At 37.8% G+C, this 17,809-nt stretch overlaps 1 protein-coding gene across 1 annotated transcript in view; it reads right to left on the reverse strand.

Moving 5' to 3' along the window:
- The window catches only part of UBE3C (ubiquitin protein ligase E3C), a 111,090-nt gene that overhangs the window by 59,200 nt on the left and 34,081 nt on the right, over positions 1–17,809 (reverse strand). The window contains exons 10-13 of the mRNA XM_090047609.1: positions 14,075–14,262; positions 3,354–3,440; positions 836–993; positions 218–450 (exon numbers count right to left, since the gene is read on the reverse strand). Coding sequence (XP_089903735.1) covers positions 218–450; positions 836–993; positions 3,354–3,440; positions 14,075–14,262 — 666 coding nt within the window. The remainder of the gene's footprint in view (positions 1–217; positions 451–835; positions 994–3,353; positions 3,441–14,074; positions 14,263–17,809) is intronic.

Below are 17,809 nucleotides of genomic sequence, written 5' to 3' on the forward strand. Positions count from 1 at the left end.
AATATGACTATTTTGCTAAGCAACAATATATTTTGCTAAAACCCAGAATTCTTTTTAAAGTCAAGGTTATTTCCAAACACCATGTTTCCTAAATGATCATATCTGCAACAAAAGCACGTGCATGAAATTAATTGCAGCCAAATACTCTGATGTTACCAGTAAAACATGTTTGAACATGCTGACTGTTTAATTCATGTGAAAAATTGACATCTAATACCTTAAAGAGCTGAATCCATCGTTTTTGTTCCGTTTGTATACACTGCTGCATTTCTGTGTTTGTTGTGACTCCTACACTTCGAAATGCTGCAATATATTCCTCACGCACTTCTGGTTTTGTTTCTGGGTAAGCCAATTTGATGATTCCCAAACAGGCATCTCGAAGGCAGCGTGATAATATTACCAGTTCTTCTAATGTAAAAGGCATCATTGATGATTGTCTTTGACCTACAGCTAAATAAAGGTTAAATACTTTCAAAACAACATTTCTAATATTTGTCTTATTTTCAAAGCACAAATGTTGTTTTTTTTATTCGTTTTAAGAAAACAAATATTGATATTTACACACACAAAGTAAAAAAGTGACAGAAAGAAAACAAAACACAAACCAAAAGGAACTGACATTAATGCGAACTGCATCCATTACTGTCTAAACTACAGTAAAATAATGGATGCTAATATATTATCTCATTTTTGTAACATACTTAATGTTCAATTAACATCCCTTGGCTGATTTTACAAACCTTCTTTCTGCAGAACTCTTTTTGAGATCAAAATAAATTTTGAGAGAGTGAGGCTTGCCAAATCAGATCCTATGCAGCAAGCTTTATGCTCTTACCTTCTATGGGATCACCAAAGAATTCATTATCATGAATAGAAATAAGTGAATGACTAAACAAAGAACTAAAAAGGTAGAAGAGAGGGATGATCCGACTGGAGTCTTCTAAAGACATTGGAGACCCTCTTGATATCACTTGAAGTAATGGCACCATAGACCTTAAGATAAAAAAACAAAATAGAAAATAGTTAATTGATCTTCTAGTTTTTAAGGAAGATTTAAAACTTCAGGATTTTAGTCAAAATACTACAGATTAGTGCTCCATTAAATAGCATAAAGAGTATTCTAATTTTAACAAATGATAGGATCTCTGTGGGAGAACAATACCCTGCTTTTGTTAAATGGGATTATTATTTATAAACTCTTATCAACATTGTACAGAAGTAAGCACCTTATAATCCACTTGCATTATTAGCATTCTTGTTTACAACTGGAGAACTGAAGCAAAGATGCTACCATAACAAGACTAGGTCAGAACTGGGAACAGAGCTCAGGTCTCTTAAGTATCAGTCTAGTGAAGGGGTTAATCTACATCCCACTGGCTAGATCCAGCCCATGGAGCTGGGAGGGCTTCAGCAGAAGTCCAGCAGAGAGAGACTTTGCCCGAGCCATGACTGTTCAGCAGCAGCTTCATCCATGTTGTGGCTGGGAGAAGTGGCAACGTCCTAGTGCCAACCTTGGACAAAAACTAGGTCATTCTGACCCACCACAAGAAGTGTTGCTGATCACTGGATTTAGCCATAAGATCATCGTTCAGATCTAAAAATCACCTCAAGGAGTAAAGAGTACATCACTACCATCTCTACCACATTCCTAAACAAGATGCTAAGACGGAAGTCCTACTGGTACTCTGCACATATGATATGCTATGTGATCACCAGAACAGTGCTGGACACGGGGTTCTCAGGAGTGTTTGAAACTGAGACTGTGAGCACCCTGAAAAGCAAACAGACAATATTTCTAAACAGCAGCAGCAAATAGGTCTGGCTTATTTCTTGATGGTGGTTTTGGGAGTGCTGCAGAGATGGTATACACATACCTAAAAGATCTTTTCTACCTCTAATGTGACCATAATGACAGATTACTTTAAATTGTATATGAATAATATAAAACATCACAAGGATAAATGATATAATATTTAGATTCTTAAGTACCAAAACTGCATTGGAAACAGACATGCTAAATTCAAACAATTCAATTTTTAGCAGAGTGATTTTATTTCATTTTTAAGCGATGATTAAAAACAAAATGCAACTCCAACAATTCTGTACCAATAAATATACATTTATATCTAGGAGAAAGTGCAAGTTGGCACACACACATATCATTGAAGTAACTTAAGGTATGCTTTGTATTTACAAAGCAAAGCAATCGCTACATCTCAGGCTGAATAAACTCAAAGTTGGAAGACAAAGATGTTTTTAGCAAATAAACTCTGAGGTCAAAGGCCAAAGCCTATTAACCCAGAACATGAATACCCTTTTTCACCCCCACGCAAAGATAAACAGGAAGCAACTTCAATTTCTCACGCTGACTTGTACCAATTTATTGAAAATTTAAACAAAAAGATACAGCCAAAAAGATAAAACCAAACTGCTGAAAGGTAAACCATTTCAAACAGTTACAACTCTTTGGAACCATTCCTTTCACTCTCTTTTCATCTCCTCTCATTTTCCTTTTTCCTGCGTTACTATTATTCTCCCACCTATCACTGTAAAACATTTGATTTGCGTGATTTACATGATTTTACCACCTTGTATCTTAGGAGGGAGGTAATGGTGATTTTACAATTCTGACACAAATATACATAATTTATTCTGGGAAGTTAGGCCATCTGCTCCTTAAATGAAGTAATTGGGGAGGGGAGACATAAAAATAAGAACAGGACACTGAGAAGAAGGGAAAAGGGCTTATTTTTTTGCCACAGTTGCAAGCTTTATGCTCTCTGCTTTCAGGTATAAATTTTTCTTTTCATGCAAAATTAGCTATGATAAAGGTTAGGGTGTTGATCTAGGAACATGCTGTTTGTTTCAATGACCCGTGCTCTGCATTCCTGATCTCTGGTCTAATCTGATGTCCCTCACATCAGGAAGAACCAACGTAGATGAGAGTGCTTTTCTTAAATTCCTGCTTCAAATTTTTAGATAGTACTGTCAGTGCTTGTTCAACAGAATCAACATAATCTTCAGAAAATGTAAATATCATTATCATGTTCAACATAAAGACATGTGAACTGTTATTTTAAAGGAAGTTTGTGATACTTCACTTAGCACATACCTCTAATTAAACACCAGCCCTATTCCCAAGGCCCTTTAATGTTTTTACTACATCAAAGCCTCAATTAACGTTAATGGAAATTTTGCTGGCGTATAAATAAGAATCAACCATAGAAATTTTTTCTTTAAACTCTTTTTTTTCAACCTACTGCATTTTTTCAAGTGTATCACAAGGTCTTATTTTCTTTTTCATTAGATATGCCCTATTGTAATTTAAGCTCAATGAATGATATAACACGTACCCTGTAATCATTCGTGTAGTCATTGAAGAGATTAGATACCAAAGATGCCTTAGGAACCTGGCATTAAAGGCTAAGCTGTAAAGAAGCCTGAGAGAGAAAGGAAACAGGTTACTGCAGAAATCAAGTTTGCCCACAAAATACAATATTTTAGCTTCCCTTTTCTGTCAAACCTTTCCCTATATGATATACATACAAATTAAAGATACTTTTAGTTACTTCTTTACTGTATACTTACATTAAACAATTCAAACTCTTTTTACACACGGGAATAAGAGTGCCCCATGAAAAAAAAAACACGATATGTTAAAGACCTCCATTCTGCAAGGACAAGTACACAGATAAATCCCTGCACCTAAACTATATTAAACTCTGTATCAAACCACTGGATGGGACCCAAGCTTGTGCTCTATCACAGAACCGAGCCCCATATTAAACAAGCACAGCACACCTTAAACCAGAGGTTTGCAACTGGAGCATCTCAGAGTGCTGCTGTAGGCTGAAACTGCGCCATGCATCTTGGTTTTCAATAGGTATGTTGGAGCTGAACTCACAAGTGGCTGCAGCAGAAAGGCACTCCTGCCAGGCTAGCATTACGTTATGCAGGCACGCATGCCACTTCTACTGCAGCTCTTCTAAGCCGACATGACTCGTGAAAACAAAGGCATATGGGCAGTGGCGTCTATCGTCAGGCTGTGCTGCCACTGCAGGGCAAAATTGTGCTGCGTGACTCAGTTTTCAGGAGGTTTGTTGGAACTGCTGCAACACCCTGTTGGTCTGCTCCCACTCACCTTTCGGGCCTCATGTGTCCTTTTACACACTCCGTGCACACATTTTTCGCACCCCCTTGGCCTGATTATACACCCTCAGTGCTTCCCATGCGCTGCCCAGCACCTTGTCTGCCAGTTGGGCATCCTGGGATTCTGTCCATTAGGGCACCAGGAATGGAGTTGAGAGGGGAAAACCCTGGGTTAACTAGGGAAAGACCTTGGCCCAGGGGTTTCCAGGTCTCAAATGGGAAACAACTCTAACTAGGTTTGGGTCACTGATGTGGTTAAATTTACCTTAATAGCACAGAAAATAAAGTAGATTTTTAAAGTACACAATTTTAGTTAAAAGTAGATAAAATGCTTCAGAAAACTAACCTCTTAGAAATGATTATTTCTTTTTAAATATATAAATACTACTTTTTTCATCTGATTTAATTCTGTGATGCAGGATTAACTGCATTTATTTTTCCCCACATTATAATGACTTCTTGGAATCTTGCACAATGAGATCCAAGGAGCACTGTTTGTCCTCAAACACTCTGGCATCCATTTTCATTGCACGCACTTATTAAAGTACATGCCTGTCTGAAGGCAGACAATAGCCCCATGTTTAAAACACAGAAAATGGTGTGCACTTTCACCAATTTAGCTTATCATGCCATGATCACCTTTAAAATAATGTGACAACATCAGATGCAGAGAAGGCATGCCTTTCTAAGGTTCCAAGTCCAGGCCGTCTTGCAGATTTTTTTTTCATGTATCGCCTAACACACAGCCTTTCTGATCCATCCACACAACTAAAATGCTCATTCAGGCTGCTCATTCAGGCTGCCATCATTTCACGGCCACATATAACCATGGCACAGGGAGTAAGAGCCCTGTTCGGCTTACAGCGTAAGGTGTGACAAATGTTAATCAGCTTAGCGGAGCAGTCACAGGGGCCGACACACCGCCTTGGCCCTGGCCCTGGCTGCTCTGCGCCCGCCCCAACTAGAGTGGACCAGATCCACACCAGCTGCGACACACGCACACAGGCCTGGCCCTAGGCCACCCTATGCCCACTCCAGACCTGGCTGCCCATGATGAGCTGCAGTGGCTGCAATGGTGACTGGGCAGAAGCTGTGGCTGGGCGTGGGGGGAAATTGGCCACCTTCCCCTTGCCAAGGTGTCTCTTGCTGCAGCCGCCTGGAGCCTGTGCCCAGGCTGCCCTGTGGCTCCTCTCCACTGCGGTCACCACTGCTGCCAGCACTGCCTCCGGGCCACCCAGCGGTGGCAGTGAAGAGGAGCTGCAAGACAGCTCAGGCACAGGCTCTGGGCAGCTATAGCAATAAGCCCTAGACGAAAAAGGGCTGGGCAGTGGTGAAGAGGAGGTGACCACATTTTCCTTGTGCCCAGCAGCAGCTTCTGCCCAGCCACCACTGCTCATCATGTGCAGGGCAGCCTGTTTTTGGTTTTGGGCCCAGTTTTTCAAGGTATTTTCACATTCAGAGATGCTGGGAATTACCTTACTGGAATGTCAAAAGTGCCCAAACAGGTTAGGTATCTAACTCATTTTGAAATAAATGGAAATCTCCTTTAGGAAATCTCACCTAGGACAATGACCTACATCATTATATATCAGAACACTTTTGAAAAATCTAGTACTATACCCTTCATATTTTTAGAATTACTAGAGCTCATTCTCTTGCAGATAAATTTTTGTTCATAACTGTTTTGAACTCTCTGAATGAATGAATTTAAATTAAGGAAATAGTCTCTGCATCTGATAGCTAAATTGAAACCAAATGTAATTACAGTACAAGCTTTCCTGTTAAAAAAAAAAGAAAAGAAAATTCTTCCAAGAAAAGGTAAATATCAGTATATACTCCACCATGAAGGCTGCATAAAAACCTCATACTTCATAATGCTCACTAACATTGAAACATATTTATACAGCCTGAGAAATTTGAATATTCTTTCCCTTACTCTATGCATAAATTTAAAAAGTACCATCTTTTCATTCAGAATTTGAAGAGGGCTCAATAATGCTGCAAAACTATACTATTTAAATTATTTCAACACTGGCTGTTATCCTGTCAAGTTTAAACCCTTTAATTGTTTTAAAAATCTATATTTAATTTATATTAACATCTTAAAATTAAAAAACATTGGTTTTATCCACCTTGGAACTCAACAATTTTTTTTCAAGACACAAATTATTTCAACTCATATCAACTTATTATCGTTTGCCTGAGGTTTTTTAATATGAATTAAGACAATTAAGAACTGGGATTCATATTTCAATATTTAAATATACATTTTAGAAAATGTTAGCTTAGTTGTCTCAGATTTTAAGCTGAGAAATTTCTGCAATGACCTTCAGCTCTCTGCTTCATATTCAAAATGAAAAGCTATTTGGCACAGTGCCTTTAGGTCTCCCAGGGCATCCAAGTAAAAACTTGTTAATTTTACAATCATCCCTGGAAATTATGTAATAGTTTTAGCTGAAATGAACAAACATTATGGATACTGGACCTATCATAATCTAATTCACTTTTTCATTCTGGCAATGTTCAGCAGTATTGAAAAAAAAAAGGCAAACTTTAAGAGCTTAGAATAATAACCCTTGCGTAAGCTTTATCCATCTTTCAGAGGTCTGCAGACTTCATCCTATACATCCAGGGGGTTCAACCGCAGCAACTGCTAAAGCATTATGGCCTGAGTCCAGAAGTGCTGAGCATTCACAGCTGCAATTGGTCAGTAGAGAGCTGTAGATGCTGAGTACCTCTGAAAACCAGGCTTTTTATTTCAACTCAAATAGGAAGGAGTATAGGTGGCACTGTATCTCACCATCATTTGCAATCACATCCTGCCTAAACACAAAATATGATGCGCTGTTCTGAAGATTCGCAGCTTTGTTCACAACACAGGCATTAATCCAAAAAATAATTAAAACAAAAAAAATGCCAAACTTGATTCACCATGCTAGTTTTACATTAATGCAATTCCATAGACATCCACTATAAACAAAGGGTTGACATGAATAAAAAACTAAAATAAGTATGTATTGAAACAAGCTCCTAGGGCAACAATGAATCATTGTAATTAATGTGAATAAGACTTTGGGAATCCACTCTTCAGCAATGGGGAAAACACCTGTTCTTTAAAAAAATCTGGATTTTTCTGCTGCCTGGTTTTCATCAGAGAACATTTTAAGAATTAAGAGACAACATTCATTTTATTTGTTCTTGTTTAGAAAGATATGATAGAGAAAGTGTCACAAAAATCAATATCCCCAGACAAAATTACATTAAAAAGCAGATATGGTTGAAAGTACATATCAGTAACTTAGGGTAAAAGACCATTACAGATGCTTTCATTATCTACAGAAATCAAACATTACATGCCCAGGAAATTAAAAGTTACCCTTAACTTTAAAAAGAAATCTAAATGTGCTGCAAGTCAAATATTTACAGAATCTAAGTAAGCCGCTTAAAAACCCCCCTAAATATATATGTGAACAAAAAATAAGAGAATACCAACATCAGCATGTGGAAGTGTCATTAAATCTCTCTTCTTCAGTCAGATTCAATTATTCCACCTGGCCAATGTATGCCACAATGGAACAATACAAATCAGCCAGATTGTACATCTGAATTTTCCCTTTTTTACTGTTCTTTAAAATCTAACTGTGCTTTAACAGTTCCAGTGCTAAGAGGAGATATTTTTGAATTTGTCTAAGTGAATCTGCCTTATTTTGTTTTAAGTACAAGGGTGACAGATAAATCTGATAAATTAATAAATAAATGTAAAAAAATAAACTCAATTTTGGTCACAAGTAATGCCTTAATTATCAAGACCATAAGAATTAAATTTAGTCTAATGGCTTTTGTTCTATTTCAAACATGCTTTAACATGATCTCTTCTGCCATATCTAAGTATATAATGACCACTGACAGCTAACCCTGCAGTTTCTCTCTACAGGTATCTAATTGCTCACAAAGGGCACCGATTTATATGTATTTGCTAAAAAGGTATTTTGGGCAACCTTGGTTTTAAAAAAAAAGTGTCAAATTCCTTCTGTGCAATAGGATAGATTAAATGACCCATTAAGCTTTATTTAGCTGAGGCACCACTATAAGTTAATTAGTTAAAGGCAAGATTTTCAGTCTAGGTCATAAATTGGGCTCAGTTTCCCGCTGAGACCATTTAAGTTAATGAAGAGAATACAATAGAATGAGACAAGCTCATACAGTCTAGGAAAGGTCACTGTAGCAGGGGCAGCATATTTTGACACTTCCTTAGATCTGCAAGGTGTCACAGGTAAAAGATACAATATATGACTACCATAAATGAGCCACACAATTCCTCCAGGATTCAACTACAAATGAATGATGCTTTATGCTTTCCTCTGAATATCTATCACAACAAGTTTGTATAAGGCTGATAAGTTAAAAAGGTTTTGGAGATTTCAATATAATGTTTCTGGTCCTTGAACAAAGCCAGAAAAGCCAACATAAGAGTTTAATCCTAGATAGGCTTGCTAAAATGAGAAAGTTCTCAAAAGATAAAGAGTTACAAAGAATCCAAAATAATTTCCCTATACTGGAATGAAGACTGCTAATGTTACACCACCGTGCCATTTTTCTAACCTATCATCTACCTGTGTTAAAAGATTAGCAGTGTTCTGTAAGCCAAAGAGCAGTAATGTATTGTCACTATGAAGCAGTTATATTGAAGTTAGCAATTACTCTGCACAAACCAGCCAGAAGACCGCTAATCACCAAGGCCACCATACAATCACCACTTAAAAAGATGTTTATTTTTAAATCCTTATCATTACTTGAAGTCAAGACACTCCTGCATAAATAATACAAATAAATATTCAAGATAATGTATTTCCAACAAGAGCTTTGGAAATCCCTCCTACAGGAAGAGTTACGGGTATGCTAAACAACTTGGGTATCTTGCCAAGCACAGAATCTTTTTACAATACCTCAGTATCAAACTATCTAAAAATTCTGTGCTCAGTAGGTGAAATCCTGGTTCCAAGTAGTTAATGGCAAAATCCCCTTTGATGTGAATGGAGCCAGGATTTCATCCCACATCTTCATTTCATTGACTACAAGCATGTTCACTAAGCCTACTTGTACCAATTCATGTTAAATAGTGAATTCTTCAGAAAAGAGATTTATCTAAGGATGTCAATATGCCAGGGCAGACCTATGTTGATGCGTAATAAAATTAAAATATTCACATACTAACTAACATGTAACTGTCTTATAGTTTTTAGCAAAGACTTTATATTATTTTCTCTTTTTTTTGTGTAACTGCCGCGCGGCACTCTCACATTTATGTAACCTTGAAGTAGACTGTTAATCAAAATGAACGCTTTGTACTTCTCTCCACTGGCATTAAGCTACACATGCGCATTCTGTAAATTTCATTTCTTATCTAAAAGTGTCATTTTTGCAGAAATGAAACTTATGTAGAAAATCTGCCTAGCAATAATTATGTAAAAGAAAATTATCCTATCTGTATACTATAGTTAGTGTCATAGAGGCAGTCCAACAAACATTTATAAAAGAGGCAAAAAAGCAGGAAGCAGCAGAGACGACAACTGGAAAACTCTGTGGGCCTGATCACCCCGCAGACCGGTTCTCAGCCTCCCCGCCTGGGTGCATCCCAGCGAAGATAAAGGCCTCAGAAATCCGACAACTGACAACGATTCACTGTGTTACAGTATTGCTTTGTGTTTCCCAATTATGAGCCGTTGACCAGTTCTGGGACTTAAGGAGTCGGCAGCCGCACCTAGCTTTGGACTTGTTCCACTGTTGGAACGCAAGGGCTGGCTCTGGAACCTCGTGAACCAACGGACACCCTATAGATTAAGAGACACTAACTACTTACTCTAAGTCGTCTTGTGCCAACTCGGCGAACCTCGAGGGCGGCTAAGAGCTACCTCAATTCCGCCCCACAAGCCGCGCGCTCGCACAACTCCGCAAAGCCCGCGGCTCCCCTAAGCGGTGCCGGAGCCGCTAGCCCGGCATTTCGCCACATAACATAGAATAGCTTATGAAATGTTGTATTAGCATAGATACTAAAACTAAAAAAATATCTAAAAATACTTCATTTGAGCCTCATTAAATGCATCATAAAAAGAACAGCTATAAAGGTAGGAAATCACAGTTAAAGTACAACTGACTTCCTAACCTTCAGAAGTTTCTATAATCTCCCATATCCGTGTGCAATACAGAGTAAAAATTAAAACATTCTTAAAGTTAAAACAAGTCATATTTTACTTTTAAGATTAATTTCAGCTTGGTTATGGACATGCTTATTTTAAAATAAATTTAAAAAAGGGAGCAGAGGGCAAGCAGCTAAAATAATCAGCTACATGGTAAGATTATTTGAAAATACGAATTGATATTAAAAAATTAACACTGCTTAGTTTAGAAGATACGAATAAGAAAACAGGTTATACAGAAAAATTATGAAAATTCTATTGGGAATCATTTCTAATACAAAATGAAAGGCAACATTATAAAAAAATACTATTTAAGAGGATTAGCAAATGACAATTATAGTAATAAGGTACTATTGAGCACAAGAGTTTATCAAGATTTAAAGATGGATTAAAAACCCATAATAAAATAAAATATGGATATAAACCTTCATAGCTAATGGCGTAAGACAACCATTGACTGGTTGGGTTAGAAACCTCCCCTATAATTGTCCACCACAAAGATTTTAAGTTCTTTCCTCCAAGATACTTGGTACTAATCACTCTTGAAAATAAGATATTAGGACAAATGAGCCACTGGTCTGATCCAAAATAATGCTTATGTTCCAGAATACCATGCACTCAAAGCATCCATCCTGCAGTACTAGCCAGCCACAGGAAGTGAAAACAAACTAGGTTTGACTTACACAGGATGAATCCATTGTATGGTAAAGTTTTTTGGACTTTTTTTTGAACCTCAGAGTTTTTAAAAGTTTTTTAAAAACTACAGTCTAGTCATTTATTCTTCACCTACTATTTATCTGTTAATCTTAATATTTTATACTAACAATGTTTTCTGTTTTAAAATATGACATTTAGCTACTTTTATTCATTGTCTCCCTTTGCAACGCTTTGAATTCTCCATACTATTTTAAATTGCCATGCCTTGCCTTAATTATTGTGAGTTCCATCAAAAAAAAAAAAATCTAACGTTTCTTACACTGATCTTTTCTGACTTTAAACCCATTTAACCAGTAAGGATTAAAATTAAAGTGAGAGCAAATCATGCAATATATTAACAGTAAACTATTATATAATAATATTAACAAATAATGTATTATATTAATATGCCCAAATCATGTAATGTATTGTAAATGAAAAGTTTATTTTGAATGAATTGTTGTTGCTACCTTAATTGTTCCCATTTTTCAAATTATGACTTCCTAATACACATTACTTTAAACAACTCATTTAAAATAAATGAGGCTCAAGAAAGCACATTTTATAATTTATAATTTTTAATTTTATGAGAACTACATAAAATCAGACATAAAATTAGTTTTGTATTATAAGCATTGTCATCCCAGTCTACAGCTGGGGTGGGAACTACATCTTTCAAATGACACTTAAACAAGAACTACCATTATCAGCACTTCTGAACCTCTGTCACTTACATGCTGAAACAAGGAGGGGCATTTTCTCAACAGGCTACAAAAAAGCAAGAGGTTTATAAATGGAAAAAAATGAGCTAAAAGCTTTGAACTATGTATTAAAACTGCACAAAGTGTAATATTTTAAAATGCCAGGCAAATTTCTTTACAATAAAAAAGCGTGAATATTTATAAAGACAGGGAAGTAATGCAAGCCTAATTCAAAGCCTAGTGAACAAAATGGAAAGAGGTATATTGATTTTTAAATGTTCTTTAGAGCATTACCTTTAAGTCCAAAATTTTAAATGATCATTAAAGAGAGGCAAGATTCATTTATATTTGGCAGAGATGAAAATATAGGCTTTAATCCTGCCAACATCTGCATTATACATCTTCATTTTAACCATAAGGATAAATCCACTGAATATAAAGAGACCCCTCATACGCTCAAAGTGAAACATGTTGTTACTTGCCTACAGGATCAGAGGACTTAAACCCAGTATCAAAACAAAGATATTTATGAAAATATTTCAAGACGTCTGGGTGGAGTTCTGCATTTGGATTTTAACATTTGCCTAACTTTTTTGTGAAATAATACAGAATTACCATATGAGAAATAAATTGCAAGAGACCATACATGTATACTTGTAATTGTAAAAGTAAACTAAGAGTATAAATGGTGAAAAGCAATTTAGGTCCTGATCCTCTATCCACTGAAGACAAAAAAGAGCTTTTTGACCTTAGTCAGTTTAGCACCGAGAACTCTAATAACAGTAAAATTTCTTTCAACAGTTAATACCAGAATGTGTTTTAAATAACCCTGATAGGTTTCTTAGAATTATGGGCCTTTTTTTTTTGCCTGATAATGTCCTCTAACGTTCTAATGAATAACCTAAAAAATAAGGGAAAATAAAATTCCAAACATTTCAACTATTTACTCCTATAGATTACACGCTCAGCCTTTCAATAACTATTCTAGAATTACTATGGAAAACTGCTAGCATATTTCTAAATTATTGATTGATCTTTCATAACCTGTGAAATATATACTGTTACATAATGCCTATCCCATTATCACAAATAATTACAAAGTTCTAAATATGGCTCTGAGAGGAAATAGATGCCATACTCATTCAATTAAGGCTGTATACAACTTCTTTATTCATTAAGCACCTCTTTTTCCACACAGTTCACCAGTAAACCTCAAGTCAAACCAGTGATGCATTTAAATCCAGTAATTACTATCCAAGGCAATGGACTGCTTGCAACAATAAAGCAGGCATACTAATTCAGCTGCTGCTATGATCTTCAGATCTCACATCCTGCTCTAATGCAATTAGTCTACAAAGAGCTAATTACCCTAATCGAGCAATCACAGTTTCACTGACATCTTACTTCCTCTAACAGCTATAAACACCAGTGAGCTAAGATAGCACCTCATTAGTTCACTGTATCATTGTTTACAATGCAGTTTGAATTGATTATATTTACTACATTCCAAAAATACCTGGAGCTTTCTGTTTTACTATCAACAACTGTATACCTTTACCTAAAACTACTCACTCCAGGATAGTTTAATACCCATTACTGATAAGCCTTCATTTAAAAACAATATGCATGAGCAATACCCAAAACACTGGGTATTTTACACACACAAAAATAAGAAATATCAGATAAACACATGGATTTTGCAATCTTTTTTTAAAGAAACACTACAAAGATTAACAAGTCCAAGTTTTCATTTATATTTAACAATTTCAACCCAGTTCCCACATTACACCTGCACAGACACGATTGTTTTCTACATCCACTGAGAGTAGGATAAGTATTGGCTTAACTTGCAACAAGGGAGATATAGTTTAACTATTTAAAAATTCTAAATATTAAAGCATCTAAAATAGCTCAATACTGGAAAAGAATTGTGGCATCCTTATCTATATAACACGTTATATAGATAGCTACTGAAAAGTTCTTATGTTATTATAATTCTGTTTTCCCATCCATGATCCTATCATCATCACCACCACCACACACTAAAGCCCACAACACAGAAAATAATTTAACTCAATAGCAACAAGCTTGAGGCGTATATTTTTTATATTCAGTGATCTTGTCCAGAATAAAAAGGTAGCGAAAAGACAATATTGAATTCCAAATGAAGTCTAAAAAGTAACATTTCAATTTCAATCTCTCACAGTTGAAACTGAGAGAAAAGCTACAGTTGACACAGCAGATCATCTTCACAGGCACATCTAAAACTACGTCACAGTAAAACTAGTTTTAAGCCTAACAGAGTTCAATGTCAATATTATTTATACTTGCCTGACTTTCGGCACCATCATCCGGTGTTGTACCATTAATATGTGGCAAATTGATGCCATCAGTGTGAAGACTTCTTCACTCGCTGAATCTCTCCAGACCATATTCAACAGGGTGTTTGTCTGGTGTTTCGTAGCGAGTTTCTTTAGACACTCCTCTGTTATATACTGCACTGATATTCTCCCATCACCCTGTAAATACATGAAAAACCCCCACTTCTGGTAACTTTTTAAACATTTATTTACCAAAGCCTATAGCTTTTTCTTTTTAAATACTGTTTCAGAATGTTATAAAAAGCAACAGCCTCATAGTGTTAAAAGAACTGCATAAACATTTCACAGGTAGTAGCAAACAAGAAGTTGGTTTAAGTCGCCAGAAAGACAAGTATTTGAGTGCAGTTTGGATCTGACCTATGCCCAAAGAATTCAGTGAAGAGACTCCCTGTGATTTCAGTTGGTTCTGGGCAGATGACTATGTCTACACTGTATGTGAACACAAGGCAAAATTCTTAACTGGCATAAAATACCAATATAGACACTAAACAAGCTATGATGGTTTACGAGACTAGAATGGAGTCCAGGCAAGTGAGCCCTCAAGTATCTCACTGCTTATCTAGCCACATGCATGTATCAATCAGGCCTTTGGATACATGTATTCCAGTATCTAAAGTGTATGTGTACTAGGCCTGTGCAAAGCTTCTGTTGCTGATTCAATTAGGCGGAGATTCAGCCCAATTTGGCGGCCAAATCTCCAAAACAAAATAAGGAGACCCTTTAATCTCTCCAAATTGAATCAGAACCCTCTGAATCGATTTGGAGAGATTTGATAATTCAGACAGACAGAGCTTTAAATGTTTTTTCTACATACCTCAAGATACCAGGCAGTTCATGAACGCTGGGATGCTGGGAAAAAGGAAGTATCCCACAGGAGAATCCCCAATGCACTCGGCAGCAGACCTGGAAGTGGGCCAGAAGCACAGCCGGTCCACTTCTGAGTTTGCCACGGAGTGCGCAGGGGACCTCTCTCCAGCTCAGCAACTGGTGCCTCCTGGATCTGGGGGGACACCCAGGGTCTCCCTGTGGCCGACTGCTGAGCTGGGGGGCCATGGGTGGGGGCCACGCGCTCAGCAGCGGATCCAGAAGCGGACCAGAAGTACTTCCAGGTCTGCCACCAAGCACACGGGGGGGGGGGGGGGAGGTCCTGCGTTCCTTTGGGACACTCCATCTGCCCCACTATCTCAGTGCTCATGAGCTGCACCTGGTACCTTGAGGTATGTAGAAAAAACATTTAAAGCTGTGTCTATGGCCGAATCATTGATCCTCTTAATCAGCACTGAATCCTTGGATTCAGCCAAACTGAATCAGGACAGTGATCCGAATCAAATCACTGTCCCCCGATTCAGGCCGAATCTGAATTGAATACGGCTCATTTCGCACATCCCTAATCTGCACCACTTCTGATCAGCTGATCAGGACCACAATGAGTTCTGGCTGAATGGCAAAGTGGCACACTTCAAAGTAAACACTGCAGGAAGCAGTAAGTAAGTGCCCCTTTACTTGGCAACCTGCTGTGGTCCAAGCAGGCTGTGAACTGCACACACGTGAAAAATTTCTGTTCTACTATATATTGTAGTATCAGAGAAGTCTCAGGACAGGCAAAATATAGCAGTATATTTATAAATCGGTGTATAAACAAAACCTGAATAGACATCTAGATTTTTTTTTCTAGTCAGCTTTCAGACATTGCCAACCCCTACAGATCCTTTACTCAATGTCCTGTTGGTATTTACATTATGGAGATTTAACAAAAAAAAAAGTTTGTAACAAAAATACCCTCTGTGCTCAAAGTTTGGCATACAGGCTGCCAACACATGTGAACCCCACCCCCCAAACAATGCTTTATCAGAAGAAGCAGCACATTAGATCAACCTGGCTCCCCAGCATCTGAATGTCTCTTGGGCTTCAGCAGAGCTTTTGGGCAGTTTTATCTAATAGCTGATTCAATCAGGACACCTGGTTCTAGGCCCAAGAGGAGGTTTAAACCACATGTCCCACTTTCTGCTACACTACCAGCTAAGCAAGACTCAGTGCAGCCTCCAAACTTCCTCTTCAGAGGAAGGAAGGAATAAAAGTTTCACTGGGACATAAGAAAAGCTATCAAGAGGGTGACTGACTGCTGTAAGAAGGGCACTCCACTGGGAAATAGTCCTGAGTTCTGGCCCCTGCTCCCAACACTGTTTATGCATTTTATCCACTGACTAGTTACTGTAAGAAAAGAAACAAGAAAATAATAACACCTAGGAAAAAGGAGATCATACTTTCAGTTGTATTTTCCATAGATCAGAGAGTAAGAATGTAGCAAATGCTGAAAGTAAAAGTTGAAGAAATAACTGTGAAAGGGACTGGGATTTTAATAGGACAACTGTAGATCTGAACAGGAAGAAAACAGTAACTGGAGTTCTTCAAGATATGTTGTCCAAATACACATCTTTCCTGTGTGCACGCATGCACCGTAGCACTCAAATTTGAAGACTTTTGGCCTTAGCAATGTCTGAGGGGAGTTCCATAGCTGTGCCTTTCCTGGTTCTCCAAACCGAAAAAATAAATATTCTCAAGTTCCATGACCAAAGAACAGAAAGGAGAGCAGGATCTGCATAAGGAAAACGCATCTCAAGAACTTCCAGGTGCTGGTAACTTCTCATTCTCCTTAACGGACTGCCCATATGCAGACCTGCAAACGAAGTCGTCAATAAGCTTGATTATTTTTCTTTCGAGGTGGAGGACAGCTACCCAACTGTGGTAAGTCATCCCTCAGACAACTAGCTCTGGTCTGCTATGTATATCCAAGGGCAGCGGGCAGGCACAAAGAATGAACAATCTGCCCAAGGAGCTAGCAGAATATCCTAACCGTGGCCCCTCACCTTGATTCTAGTTCCTGACTATCTCATTGGTCCTGGATTGATCTGTGGCTCCTCTTTCAGCTCTGGCGTGACTCATGGCTTCCTGATCCTGGCTTGTCCATGACCACCTTCCTAGCTCTCTGACCCTGGCCTATTCCCACCATAACTTTGGGCATCCAGACTGAACTCTGGCTTGACCACCAGCTCCAGTCCCTGGCTGTGAACCTGTCTGGACTCCAAGATCCAGGCATGGTTACCCACATCTTGGTCATAACCACACATACTCATTTGTCAGTACCCTCAGGAATGAAGGCATAAAAATACGTAGCCCACCTCTAGAAAGGACCAGAAACAGCTTGTCTATAATCATCTCAGTTGGAGAACAAAAAGTAAGTCTTTCACATGAAATTCGTCAAACTCATTCACACCTCACTGACAGGTAAGGGAACTTTAGTATGGCCAGACTGCTGTCATATGTCAACTAAACTAAATGCTAGGTGAAAAATCTTCCAGTCAAAATCTTCCTCAATCAAAATCTGAAGGGCCTGAGGACTTGACAGGCTCCAGGTCTAAAAAAGTCCAGAAAATCCTGGAAATCACGCTTCTGATGAAAAGACAGAAAATAGAACCTTTTTTCAAGAATGATAATAGATTAGACTGTTATAAATCACCCAGTCTTTAACCACAGTCCAGGGAAGCTGTTTAATCTGAGAAGGATCTAAAACATTTGGAGGAGACGACATAGGCAGCAGTGCCTTGGACAATCTTCTTCAACAGTCTGGGGATTGTTGAGATAGATCTCTGGAGCTAGAAGAAGATACTCAAGAGTTGAAACCAGA

This window comes from Crocodylus siamensis, chromosome 5 (assembly GCF_052110815.1).
Source record: "Crocodylus siamensis isolate JL-2025a chromosome 5, ASM5211081v1, whole genome shotgun sequence".
In the NCBI taxonomy this organism is placed as follows: Eukaryota; Metazoa; Chordata; order Crocodylia; family Crocodylidae; genus Crocodylus; species Crocodylus siamensis.